Below are 12364 nucleotides of genomic sequence, written 5' to 3' on the forward strand. Positions count from 1 at the left end.
CTAAAAGAAATATGTGACCAGTGAGCAATTTACACTTCAGTGGAATGAAGGAGCCACGTGGCCTGTGCGTATTAATGAGGTGTTTCATTCTTTGCCAGCTCTCATGTGCTTAAATAATTAAATATTATCATGTGCCCAGGGTATAAGATCACCTACCTGGTGTTCACATGGAAACATGCAGGTCTTCCATTATTGGCCGTAATCACGGTGCTATTTCAATCATGTTCTGTGTAATTCTCAAAAATGTGACTAAAACTAAAACTTTAACACTTTGAGTTGGTGTCCCTAAAACACTAGTTGTGTAAAGAGACTGGGAAAAGGGGGGAAAAACTGATATCTTTTGTTCCCTCCCCCCAAAAGACAGGGTTTCTCTATGTAGCCTTGGCTGTCCACTTTGTAAGACCTCGAACTCACACCGATCCACCTGCTGCTGCCTCCCTGAGTGCTGGGATCAAAGGTGTGCGCCACCATGCCTGGCTGGGAACTGATATCTTTAAGCTCTGTTACTCGAAGTTATTCTCTTTTTGCTCCAAAATGGATTGTTCCAGTCTACAAACTGAAGCCCTCTGGTTAGGCTTAGTAAGTGTCCCTATTTTGGCGTGATCTCTCTCACCATCAACTGCAGAAGTATGGCCTTGTATAGAGTAAGCTGGCTGAGAAGAATCTTCTGATATGACTGCCATGTTACTTCTAGAACCTTCCTATTTACCCCATGGAGGGCTCCAGGTCTTTGATCCCTTTGGTTGCATCTATTCCACTCTACATAGACACCATTAGGATAGGTTGATAGGTGTGAAGAAAGCTCAGGAATATTGACTTGTATCATTCTCGTGGTGAGGTTTTGTACTTTGAGCTAGGAGCCACAGGAAGTTTCCAGATGCATGTCTCTGCCTGATCACAGAGTTAAAGAACTAGGGAGTGCCCAAGCAGGATTTGAATTTGGGTCCATCCTACTTTAGAGCCCATACTCTGAGCACTCTTTACTTGATATGGAGCCCTGGGAGGGTGCTTGTAGAAGGAGGTGTCTGTAGTGATCAGAGGTGCCAGCATCCTTGAGCCTTTAGCCTTGGCTTGCACAGTGAGCAGTGGTAGCAGTGCAACCAGGATTCATAGACACCAGATGCTGACAACCTGGACTGCACAGATCCAGCTGGAGGAGACAACATTGTTCTTGTGTGTGCTTCTCAGTCCCCAAAGAAAGAAGCCAGCAGCTCTCTTTTCAGATCCGATGGCTGCTTTATACCAAATCAGAAAGAAACTGACCTCAGGAAGGAAATGTGAGTTCTCTCTCAGGCTTGCATAAATTGTGTTGTTTTCTTTACACAGTTCACTGGGCTGGCCTCCATCCCCCTCCTGCCTGGTGTTACCATCAAGGACATCATCTAATAGGGCCAAATGGCCTTTCTGAGCCCCTACTCTTTGTTCTAATATGAATTTTATAAATATTCTCCTTGTGTTTTCAAAGCACAGAACAACCAAGGCTGATGCAAACACATGCAGGTGGAATTCAGGGAAAAGCTGAGGCGGTGGAAGGGAAAGGTCGATCCACTGAGAAAAGAAGAAAGAAGAAGTGTCCCTGGGCCTTTGGCTCCGAGAAAATGAAGCTGTTGGTTTCATTTTATAGGTGAAACCTAGATGCAATTTGATTGTTTTAACTTTGAGAGACTAGAATGTCCAGATTTGATCACTGCAAGAAGCTCAAAATCTTGCGTTTGCAAATCTATAAAACAGAATGTTAATCTTACCTTGGTAAGATTAAGATGCCTCAGTTTTTTGCAGGTAATGTGTTTAGTGCTTAGCTAAGTGGGAGGCTTTCAAGTGTCAGTAACTGATGGTGTTACCAGCACCATTAATGCTGCCTTCTATGGGAAAGCAAATCTCTAGGTCAAAATGCATTTTTCTTATTAAGTAACTTTGACCCATCCAGAGTTTGGTACATGTCATATCTGCCGTGAGGTATTTGTTCTCAGTTAGAAATAATAGTCATAGTTTACTTTCTACTCTGTAGAGCTAGATACTCGTTGGCACAGGCTGAAAATATGAGTATAATCACAATGATGGTAAAGAGGGTTTTGCATTAATATAAAAATATATGTTTTTTTTTTCAAAAATCATATTTTTTTTTTCAAAATACCGGATTGTGATTTGAAGACATGGTAATAGTTACATCTCATTTGCCCTCTTTTCTTTTCTAACATCAGAGATAGGTTGGAGCCTAAATTGCAAATAGGCAATAAAAATTGTTCTTAGATTGAAATTAAGCAAGCAGTGTTGTCAGATCAAAAATGAGTGTAAACTTGAACATGAAATCCAATCCACTTAGTATGCTTTTTAGTAGACTAATAGACAAACTCACAGTCACTTCAGTAGGCACAGAAGAAGCATCTAACAAACTCCAACAGCCTTTCCTCAAATACACACACACACACACACACACACACGGAAACTCCTTCAAGCTAATTAAGTCGATCTATGAGAAATCCTCAGCTAATCCTATGCATAAAGATGGAAAATGAGCAAGTGGAGACTCCCACTCTGATGTTGGGCTGGAGGTTCCATACAGGGAAGCTATGTGAGATTACAAGGCAGGAGGAGTACAGACTAGAAAAGAGAAGGAAATGTACTATGTTAGCAGGTGACCTGATCCCATGTATAGATAGCATGATGCAATCCACTAAAACAGTACTAGAACAGGCAAGTTCTCAATGTTTCCTCCTTCTCTGTGACACGTGATATAATAAATCCAAGCAGATGCTTATCACAGTATTAATTTAAGTGACAAAAATACAATAGACAACATGGACCATTAAAGGACCTTTTAAAATTAAATGTAAGGTTATATTTAGGGTTAAAGAAATACTGTATGGGATTTTTTTGTTAGAAAAAATGTCTTTTCATATCTTAATTTTATAGTCTCTCTCCATATATATGTGTGAATATATGTGTATTTCAATATATATTAATATATGCATATATACACATATATGAAAAGAATGAAATGCCATAACAAAAATAATAGTGGACGTTTTAGTGGGTGAAATACTGACCATTTTAATTCTGTCCTATTTGTCTATATTTTCTGTAGTCATGCACTCCTGTGGAAAGCTGGGCCAATAATGTGTTTCCTTGATAGGAACACTGTCCAATGGTTTTCGCTGAGGGCATTCAGTCCAAGAGATAGTTTTATTTAACCGCGTTTTCACTCTCAATCTAGAGATTGTTTTTAAGTGCTGACTTAGAAATAATAATGCTTCATTCACTTCATGAACTCATCTTTGTCAGGGAAGGCTGGGAACAAACCAGACACCTGGTTGTTAGATTGATTTCGTTACTCTAAAACCAATAACAATAAGCAAAGAGGAAAACTCACACCAATTTACTAACCTCTTCTAAGTCTATTACTTCCCTATTGAAGCAATTTTCACCTCTGCCTGAGAGTGTTTTTAAGCCAGTTTTGAGTCTTTTATAAAAAGAAATCGATGTCCTTCTCTCTGTGTCTTATTTTATATAATTGGAAGTGTCCCATTAGATATGTTCAATGGAGAACCTGAAATTTAGCTTTTTAAAATAAAGTAACTGTTTACAAAATTCACTCAAAGCTTTAAAAGTTAAAAATGGAGTCTAATAAGAAGTTGTCCTGCTTTTTTCCCTAAGTAAACTACTTTTTAAAAGCAGTGTTTAGTCATTCACTTAATGTATTAGTGTTTTGCCAGCCTGTTTCTCTGCACCACGTGTGTGCCTAGTGCCTGGGAAGGTCAGAAGAGGACACTGGCTCCCCTGGCCCTGGAGTTACAGGCTGTTGTAAGCAACCATGTTGGGGCTGGGAACTGAAAGATTAACAAGTACTCTTAACTGCTGTGCCATCTCTCCATCCCCAGAAATATTTATTGAAAAAATATGAATACCCCCAAAACTCGGGTATTAATAAAACTAAGCAAAAACAGAAGTGTGTGTACTGGACAGATATAAAAACATAGGCATAGCATTACAAACCTCTCTACCCCTCAATGGCATCATATTTAGTGTTTTATGTTTACTTTTTTCAAACTGGTGAAAAAAAATCAGTTTCAGTAAAGATTAATTTGCTTCAGTCTATGTTTTTGAAGAGCATCTGTTGGGTAAAATACTAGACTCAGAACGGCTAGAGATGCATGCTTAGAGTCTTGACTTGTCTTCCAAGCCATGCATGGCACCCACCATCTGCAGAGTGGGAATGAAAGGGTTTCAGAAGCAAAGCCATGAAGGTGCTCCTGGGTTTTCAAACTGATGTCTTTTAAAGTTATATTTGTTAGTTAAAGAGACAGCCCCTTCTAAATTCAGATTCCATAAGGAGAAATTTAACTCTCCAGCCCCACTCCTTACCCAGAAAAGGAAGGGTGTGTGTCAGAAATACACTCCAACAGAGTAACCATGTCTCCTCTGCAAAAGATCCCTCAGTATGCTTGGGCCTATTTTTAGAGTCAGAACAAGGCTAAAATCCTAGTCCCATCTCTTTGGAGCACTGTTATCTTTAAGAAAAATGGCTTAACATTTCCCATCTTTTTTCCATGAATGGGGAGTATCACACATGTTATGTGTTCTTTGTGAAAATAAAGCCTGTTATGTAATGCAACAGACAGTAAGATTTGGAAAGCAAGGGCTAGAAGGAGTGGCTATTATTTGAGATGCTAAAAGGGATGCCTGCAGGGTGAGGGTGGGGGTCTGTGCGAGCAGCGCAACAGGCAAAGAAATGAACTGCAAAGAAGTGAGAATGAAAACTTGGTTCAGCTTGACTTTGTCAGACCAAATCAAGCATTGGGAGTCTGATGTCAGGCTGTTGACTGCCAGCATATTTAAGCATAGCATAATTTGGGGAAAAATTTCCCCGTGTACTACAATCCCTGGTGCACAGTGAGACATAATTACATTGGAACTCAACTCAAAGTAGATGTCACTTCTTCCAAGAAGGGCCTAGGGAAGGATCTGGTGTGGTCTCAGTCATACAGTATGTAAAGGTCATTTGAGCTGCTAACCACCTCTGGTCCTGGTTGCAAGAGTTTGGATATGGTCCATCCCGATAGATAATACAGACCACAAGGCTATTAATCAGCTCTAATTCCTAGCTTTCTAGGTGGAAAAACAGGTTTTACCTCCTTTCATTTGAAAGGAAAGTCTTAACATTCCTGATTTCCCTGGTGGCCTGTGTGTGCAAGGATCTTCATGCTCCCAATAGATGACCAAGCCAAAAGTATCTTGAGTGGCTACCTTTTAATCACTATTGTAGAAACCACTACCATCTTGGTTAGTACACACTTGGTAACACTGCTTATTCCCAACCCACATTCAGATGCTGCCTTATGATTTTCACCATTACATTTTTAATCACCTTCTGATGTGCTTCATTGTGCTTGTCTACATCCTTTCTTAGGATGTTGTATATCGGCAGTAATCTTTTCTTGTCTACTAAATCCCAACATTGGAGTACCTAGAATTACAGACTAGAACACAGTAGGCCCTCGGTACATGAACAGACAAATTTTCACATCATTTTTTCTTATATACATTCAGTTGTACTGTTCAACATAGAGCCTGGCCTCTGAACACTAAACATGCACAAGATAGCTCCATCTTGGTGTAGGAAGACAGAGTGCTCAGCCAGAGGCCAGATTCTTCAGGCTCTCCCTCACTTTTTTTTATGCTAATTGCCAGAACAGACTGCTGATAAGCTAGATTTGTGGGCCTTTTGCACAACTTAGCTCCAGCTTTTTACAAAGTAAGAGTGTAAATGTCCACCTGTGACATGAGCAACGGTTCTCTCACAGTAAGACAATATGCCTCTGGAACTGTGGATGATCACAGTGGAGAGAAGTGACAGTGAAGACACAGTGAAGAGACACTGATCCCTCTGTAAATGATACAAAGACAGACAGCAAGGTTGAGGAGGGCTACTGTGTGATAGCACATCATAATCCCTGTGGGAAATGTTAAAGGATTTGAGAAATCCTGCCTTTAAGAAAAGAACCTTTTGGGCTGGAGAAATGGCTCAGCAGGTAAGAGCACCTGTTGCTCTTGTAGAAGACCCAAGTTCAGTTCCCAGCACCCACATGGCCGCTCACAACCAAACAAAACTCTGGTCTGACCTCCTTGAGCACCAAGCACACATGTGGTATGCACACATACATGCAGGCAAAAGCAGTCATACAAATAAAATTTAGATGATTTCGTCTAAAAAAAACAGTTTAATGATTTTTTTAAAAGAACATCTTTACCTTTGTTTTAACCCAGTATTTCCAGTAAATTATTCATCTAGAAATCATGCTTTGTGTAAATTCAGTGAAGCATACTTTAGACAGTTCTGATTTAAAACACAGAGCTGTGAACTCACAAAGGGCCCACTTGAGTTTCTGCATCCTGCAGCGTGGCAATTGAAGAGAGCTCAGGCTGACTGAGGAAGAGAAGTGTCTACCTTCTGGGCTACACTCCCACCTTTAAAGTCAAAAGAGGTCATTTCATCTGATCACTCCAAGTAATGAGGCAAACGAATTGGTTTGCACTCACCACCATCTCTTGAAACACTCTGTAAACTGGGACATCAAAGCAACCCCATGCTGAATAATGAAGACGCCAGGTGTGGAGTCAGATAAGTCCTATTCAGATGACAGCTCTGATTACTACTTACGGCACCTTATATAAGCTGCAGCTCTTGTGAGTCAAATCTGCATAACACGGAATCTCCTGGGTGATGGTGAAATGGCTTAGTAGGTAAATGTACTTGCCACCAAGCCTGACTTGAATTCAATCACCAGCACTCACATAGTGCAAGGAGAGAACCGACTCTGCAAGTTTCCCTCTGACCTCCACCTGTGTGGTATGGCATACTCACACCCACACACACAGAAAATAAATAAATATTAAATAAATGAATTTAAAGTACTTAATCTTCTGAATGAATCCCCAGAAAGCACTTATAGGAAGCTTTTATTTAAGCAGAGAATCACAATTTGAAGTCACTGTCTCTCATGTTGGCCATGTCTGACATGTGATAATATCTGTATTCAGCTGTGGAATGAGCATTGCAGAAGACCGTGTGGCTGAGAACAACAACTGAAAGTGAGGTAGATAATTTGGGGTTTGGGTTTGGCCTTTGACCAAGAGACCTGTAATTTAGGCTGGCCTTGAACTCTGGATCCTCCAGTTTCTATACTCCACCCCTCACCCCCCAAAAAAGCTATGATTATTACAGGCATGAGTTGCCATACATAGCTGAGGTAGAGAGGTTTTTTTCACCAGAAACTTTCTAAGAAGGTTTTTGTAGGAGAAGATGCACAGCTCCCGTCAGGTGCACAGATGAGAGGGAAAGGAAGGGTACGAGCAGTGAGCTCCAGGTCACTGAACCACCATCAGGATGAACAGGGAGGCTGGGCTGGTGTACTGATGAAGTAGGGCAGTGTGACATGTGAGGAGGAAGGCAGTGAGCAGGAAGGTCCAGCAAGGAGGAGAGAACAGGAATATAATACTTGCTTAAAGCATGGGAGCTAGCAGATAGAAAATTACATCCCAAGGATACTTGTGTGATGTCACCTTGTGAACATGTAAGATCCCGGACTAATCCTGCCTTCAGGAAACCTGTGCCAAAGCCTAAATATGGTTCAAGCCTTGCAGCCTTGATTTGTGTTTTCTTTAGGTGTGATATCACAAGACCATTAGATTTACTATGGTTGCTCTGATTGTATTTCTTTTTCTTCTTCTTTTTTTTTTTTTTACTGTTTTATTCTAATCTCCATCATTGCCATTTTAGCACTAGATTCATCATTGTGATAGCAATTCATGTCTCAAGATACATTGTTGTTTTAAAAATACCATATTACTGTAATTTATTTTTTCATCATCTCTCCTATTACATATTATACAAGTTGTTATTTCATAAGATTTACTATTATTTCATTTCCTCTGTAGAGTACTTCATTTTGAAATTATGTTTTCAAGTTGGATGCTTCTGAGAAAAGTTCCTGAATGTGGCTAACTCCACTGTACCTAAAATATCTGTACCCAAAAACTGCCCCTGGCATCTGGCTTTAGTGTGACTCAGTTTTCAGGAAATGTAGTCATAAAGTATTCAAAGAATTGAACTGGGAAGCCACTGTGGCTAGATTCTGGAATACATGTTAGACTTTTTAAAAAATATATGAGGGTAGAGGAACCAACTGGTAGCTCCTAATTTCTGCCACAATAGGCTTTTGGTAGTTTGGTCCAGGAGACAGATAAAGTATAAAGTAAATCCCTCACTCACTTATCTGACTTTTTAGAATTAAACAGATGTGATCATGTGGTTATGATAGAATTTATAGGGGAGACAAAGCAGGAATTCTTACCAGGAATAAGTTTAGAACCATCTAGCTTTGTATCAGTGTGAGACAAAGTCACTGAAGCCTTAAAAAGTTTACTTCATATTTGGGGGGAATGAAGTCTCACTACTCACTGTGAAGCCCTAGCTGACCTGAAACTTACTGTCTCCTTTAGACTGTCTTTGAACTCATGATCCTCCTATCTCACTTTCTCCAGTCCTGGAATTACAGATGCTCTCCATCCCACTCAGTGATTCAGAGATAGAGGCATTTGTAATGATACGCCTAAATATCTCAGCAAGAGAGATTCAAAGAGTTGAAGAACACTAACGTCTTAATGATGTGGAATTCCTTCTTTGACAGATGGCTGCCCATCTTGACCATAGGTGGGAGTCTAATATTATGGTGTCATCAAGAAGACAGGCTTTATCTTAACAAGGACCCTTTAAATGTGTTATAACAGGAGGCAGTGATGGATGGTTCTGGGTGCATAGCTTATGATCCCTACTAAAGAGTGTGAGAATATAAAGAAGATAGCCAGGAGGCTCTGCCATGAAGGAAGACATCCACAGGATGGAGATCATGGGCAGTTTGGATTCAGTAGTAGTGTTTCCAGAAGAGGTTCCAAAGATGCTAGTTATCCAGGATGATCCAGTATCTGGGCTAAGATAATACAAATGGGCTCTTTATCACAAGCCTTCAAGGGCCTATAGCAATGTACCAGTGTGCCTGAAGTATCTCCAGGAAGAGACTGTGTGACATGAATGTTTTAACCTTTCTCAAACTTGTACAACCACAAAACTGGATGTTCTCCCAGGGCTGGGTATATAGCTGGTAGAATGCTTGCTGAACAGGTACAAGATCCTGGGTCTGAGCCCTAGTACTACATAAACACCTGTAATTACAGCACTCAAAATGGTTGGAAGTTCAGGGTCATCCTCAGTAAAATAATAAATGTCTCACTAAATGACTGAGTCAAAGAATGAATGGATTAAGGCAGGTAACTAAGAACTAGACTAGGAAGGTATCAAAATAAAGAGAAAATATGTGTGTCCATTCTAATTAATGGAATTGTTTTGAACCTAGACATCCCTGCCTTTGGTACTTCTCTCTATTGCACCCATCACCTCCTGTACTGCACTTTTCAGCCACCTTCTTGCTACCAGTTGAAACATGCAATAAGAATATTTATTTGAATGTGTCCCCTTATAACCCAACCCCTTCTTACCTTTATAGGTGGTTCTGTTCTTGAAAACTCCCATATGAACCTTAGTGACATAGAAGTCTTTGCAGGTAGATGGTAGAATATGCCATCATGCTTTGAAACTGAGTGTATAGAGGGTCTACATATTTATAACAAATATGCATGCATACATGCAGCCTTCTGTCTTCAAATTCACCATACTCAACCTTATTTATCTTAACTCTAATGACTAGCCACGGAAGATAAAGCAGTAGATGATAATCTAAAAAATTTATAGTGAGCTTGTTGGATAGTGATATGTTAAATTAATGCTGCTTCTGAAGGAAGATAAACCCCCACCTCTACCTCCCAAGAATATGGGAGAGCAGATTGATAAATGTCTCCGTTGCAAGCATGACAGTGTAGAGCTACTCACTAAGCAAAGGACTTGGCTGAGAAATATGGAAGGTTTTGACTTACTACTCTTCAGTAAATATCTATGGTCAGGGATTCCAGTCTTGGTATAACCATAAGTTTTGTTGCTTTTTTTTTTTTTTTTTTTTTTTTCAGAACGCCAACCAGGCACCTCTATGGCCAACTCCAATCCTGTCCCTTCAAGTTCAGCTGGGATCAGCAAGGAGCTGATTGATCTCCAGCCTCTCATTCAGTTTCCAGAGGAAGTGGCCAGCATCTTGACAGAACAGGAGCAGAACATTTACCGCAGGGTCCTGCCCATGGACTACCTCTGTTTCTTAACCCGGGACTTGAGTTCTCCTGAATGCCAGAGATCCCTGCCCCGTCTCAAAGCATCCATCTCAGAATCCATCCTCACGGCTCAGAGAGGAGAGCACAATGCCCTTGAAGACCTCGTGATAAGATTTAATGAGGTAAGGAACCACTTGGATGTTTCTGTACTTGAGCCACCATGTATGATTCTTAAGTTTATTTCTTGTATGGGGTTTGTCTGTCTTTGGTATCTCTCCTACCTATCTGTTTTGCCATTGCTGTGATGGACAGTTTTCATCTCAGGCCCTGAAATTACCACCATGTTGCCTTCTCCCTTCTCATTGCACCTTGCTGCCTGCAAAGTCTGAGCATGTCTACAAACATTTCAACCCCCTCCTCATCCACACACTTCCAGCATTGTTTTTAAGACCCGTGTCTCAGCTGTGAGCTTTGACGGCATTAAAGCCTGACCACACCTATCTTGATACCTCCCCTCTGACCATCAGCTCTTCTAAGAAACTTAGAAGACCAGCATGCCTGGGGCTCCTCATCTAAGGCAGTAGGGAAGTAGTTTCTGAGGAGTGTGAATCACCCCTCTACTCTCTCTACATCCTACCAACATCTTCAGTCACAGAAAGTCACTTTAAAGCCTCTGAGAAATGCTAAAAGCCAGGTCTAAAGAGCACAGGTGTGACTACAGTTTGGAAACACTGAAGGTGGAACTTCCGTTTGGCATCCAGGGACAGGGTTGAGGGTGAGAAGCCAGTGACTGGGATCTCTATGGCTTACGTCAAAGTGGAAGTGACAGGAAGGAGATGAAAGTCTTGGTCTTAAAGGACCCTTCACTCTCCATAATGTGCCCCATACCCATAGTTTTCTTTTTCTTGTTCTCCTTGTATTGATTTTAATTTCTTTTGCCTCAACCATTAAGTTACTAATGTTTAATATGGATATTATGGGTTCTTGGTTGGCTAAATTTTATAAATAGTACAGTTTCTGAATTGGGACAGTAGTAAGCTCCATATAATGCTAAAAGGAATCTCATTATGGGTCATGTATATCTCTGGTTGACAGAGGGCCAATCAGCCCTTGATATGTGTGCCCTTCTTAACTCTTAGCCTCAGTCTGCAGCCTCCATAGCTTGCCAGCAAAGACCCTGATCAGGATGAAATCCAATGGATGAAGAAAATGTTAAAAGTGGAGCCCAACTGGTTCCATGTCCAGGAATGTCCCCACACACCATTCCTCAAAAAGAAGCCTGTACCCAGAGGCCTGGCAGGCTTGTGATGACCATCTTACATGTACCCTTGGAGAACAGCTTTCCCATCCTAAACGGTGACACCACAGTGCAAAGGTAGTCACTGGCTCAGGTTACACAGGGCATGAGTGGCTTCTGTGAGATTCCAAACCGTGTATCCTGGACTTTCACCTCTCCAGTGTCCTGTCAGTCACTCAATGAGGGTGATACTTACTGTAGCTGCAGGTTTCTATCCCACCCCAGACTAAGGCAGAATCACTGGGAATCAACAGGAGAGCCTGCAAACCACGCTAACCCAGAGTTTTAGTTTTTGTTTTGTTTTGTTTTTGTTTTTCAAATAAATATCCTGGTGTTCTTGATTTTTTTTTTTTTTTTTTTTTTTTTTACTGATAAAAACGGATAGGGAAAGCAAAAGTTTCCATAAACGGAGCGATTTTACTGTTTCGTGGCTTATTTGAAATTTCCAGCTCTCTTCACTCTCACATCTTTAAGACCTTATTCTTGTCTGTTTAAAAAAAAAATTAGACCTTAACTTACAAGTGAATTGCCAGAAGTTTTAAAATCTAATTTTAAATCAAGCTTGGACTTTTTCCATCACGGCCACAGCCTCGGGAGTCAGTGATGAACCAGTGGTTCCCTGATGCAGAGCAGAACTGGAGGTGGGGCGCCCACAGCTAGGGTGAGGTATGCTTTGGACTATCTCTGAAAATAGTTTAGCGGCAACTTGAGAATGTAAACAAGATTTCTGGGAAAACACTTAAACTGCTTATGAGAAGAGAGAGTTTTCAAGTATTCTCAAGCATCTATTTTCATACAAATCATGGGCAAACTGATTAAAACTTCAGTCTGTACAGTCAGCTGTCAACGGCAGAT

The 12364-nt window shown here is 40.7% G+C and overlaps 1 protein-coding gene across 1 annotated transcript in view; it reads left to right on the forward strand.

Annotated features, from left to right (window-relative positions):
* Positions 1-12364, forward strand: part of Plce1 (phospholipase C epsilon 1) — a 290498-nt gene that overhangs the window by 150670 nt on the left and 127464 nt on the right. Inside the window, exon 4 of the mRNA XM_060388995.1 lies at positions 10078-10394. Within this exon, the coding sequence (XP_060244978.1) occupies positions 10078-10394 (317 nt within the window). The remainder of the gene's footprint in view (positions 1-10077; positions 10395-12364) is intronic.

Source organism: Meriones unguiculatus, chromosome 1, assembly GCF_030254825.1.
Source record: "Meriones unguiculatus strain TT.TT164.6M chromosome 1, Bangor_MerUng_6.1, whole genome shotgun sequence".
Taxonomy (NCBI): Eukaryota; Metazoa; Chordata; class Mammalia; order Rodentia; family Muridae; genus Meriones; species Meriones unguiculatus.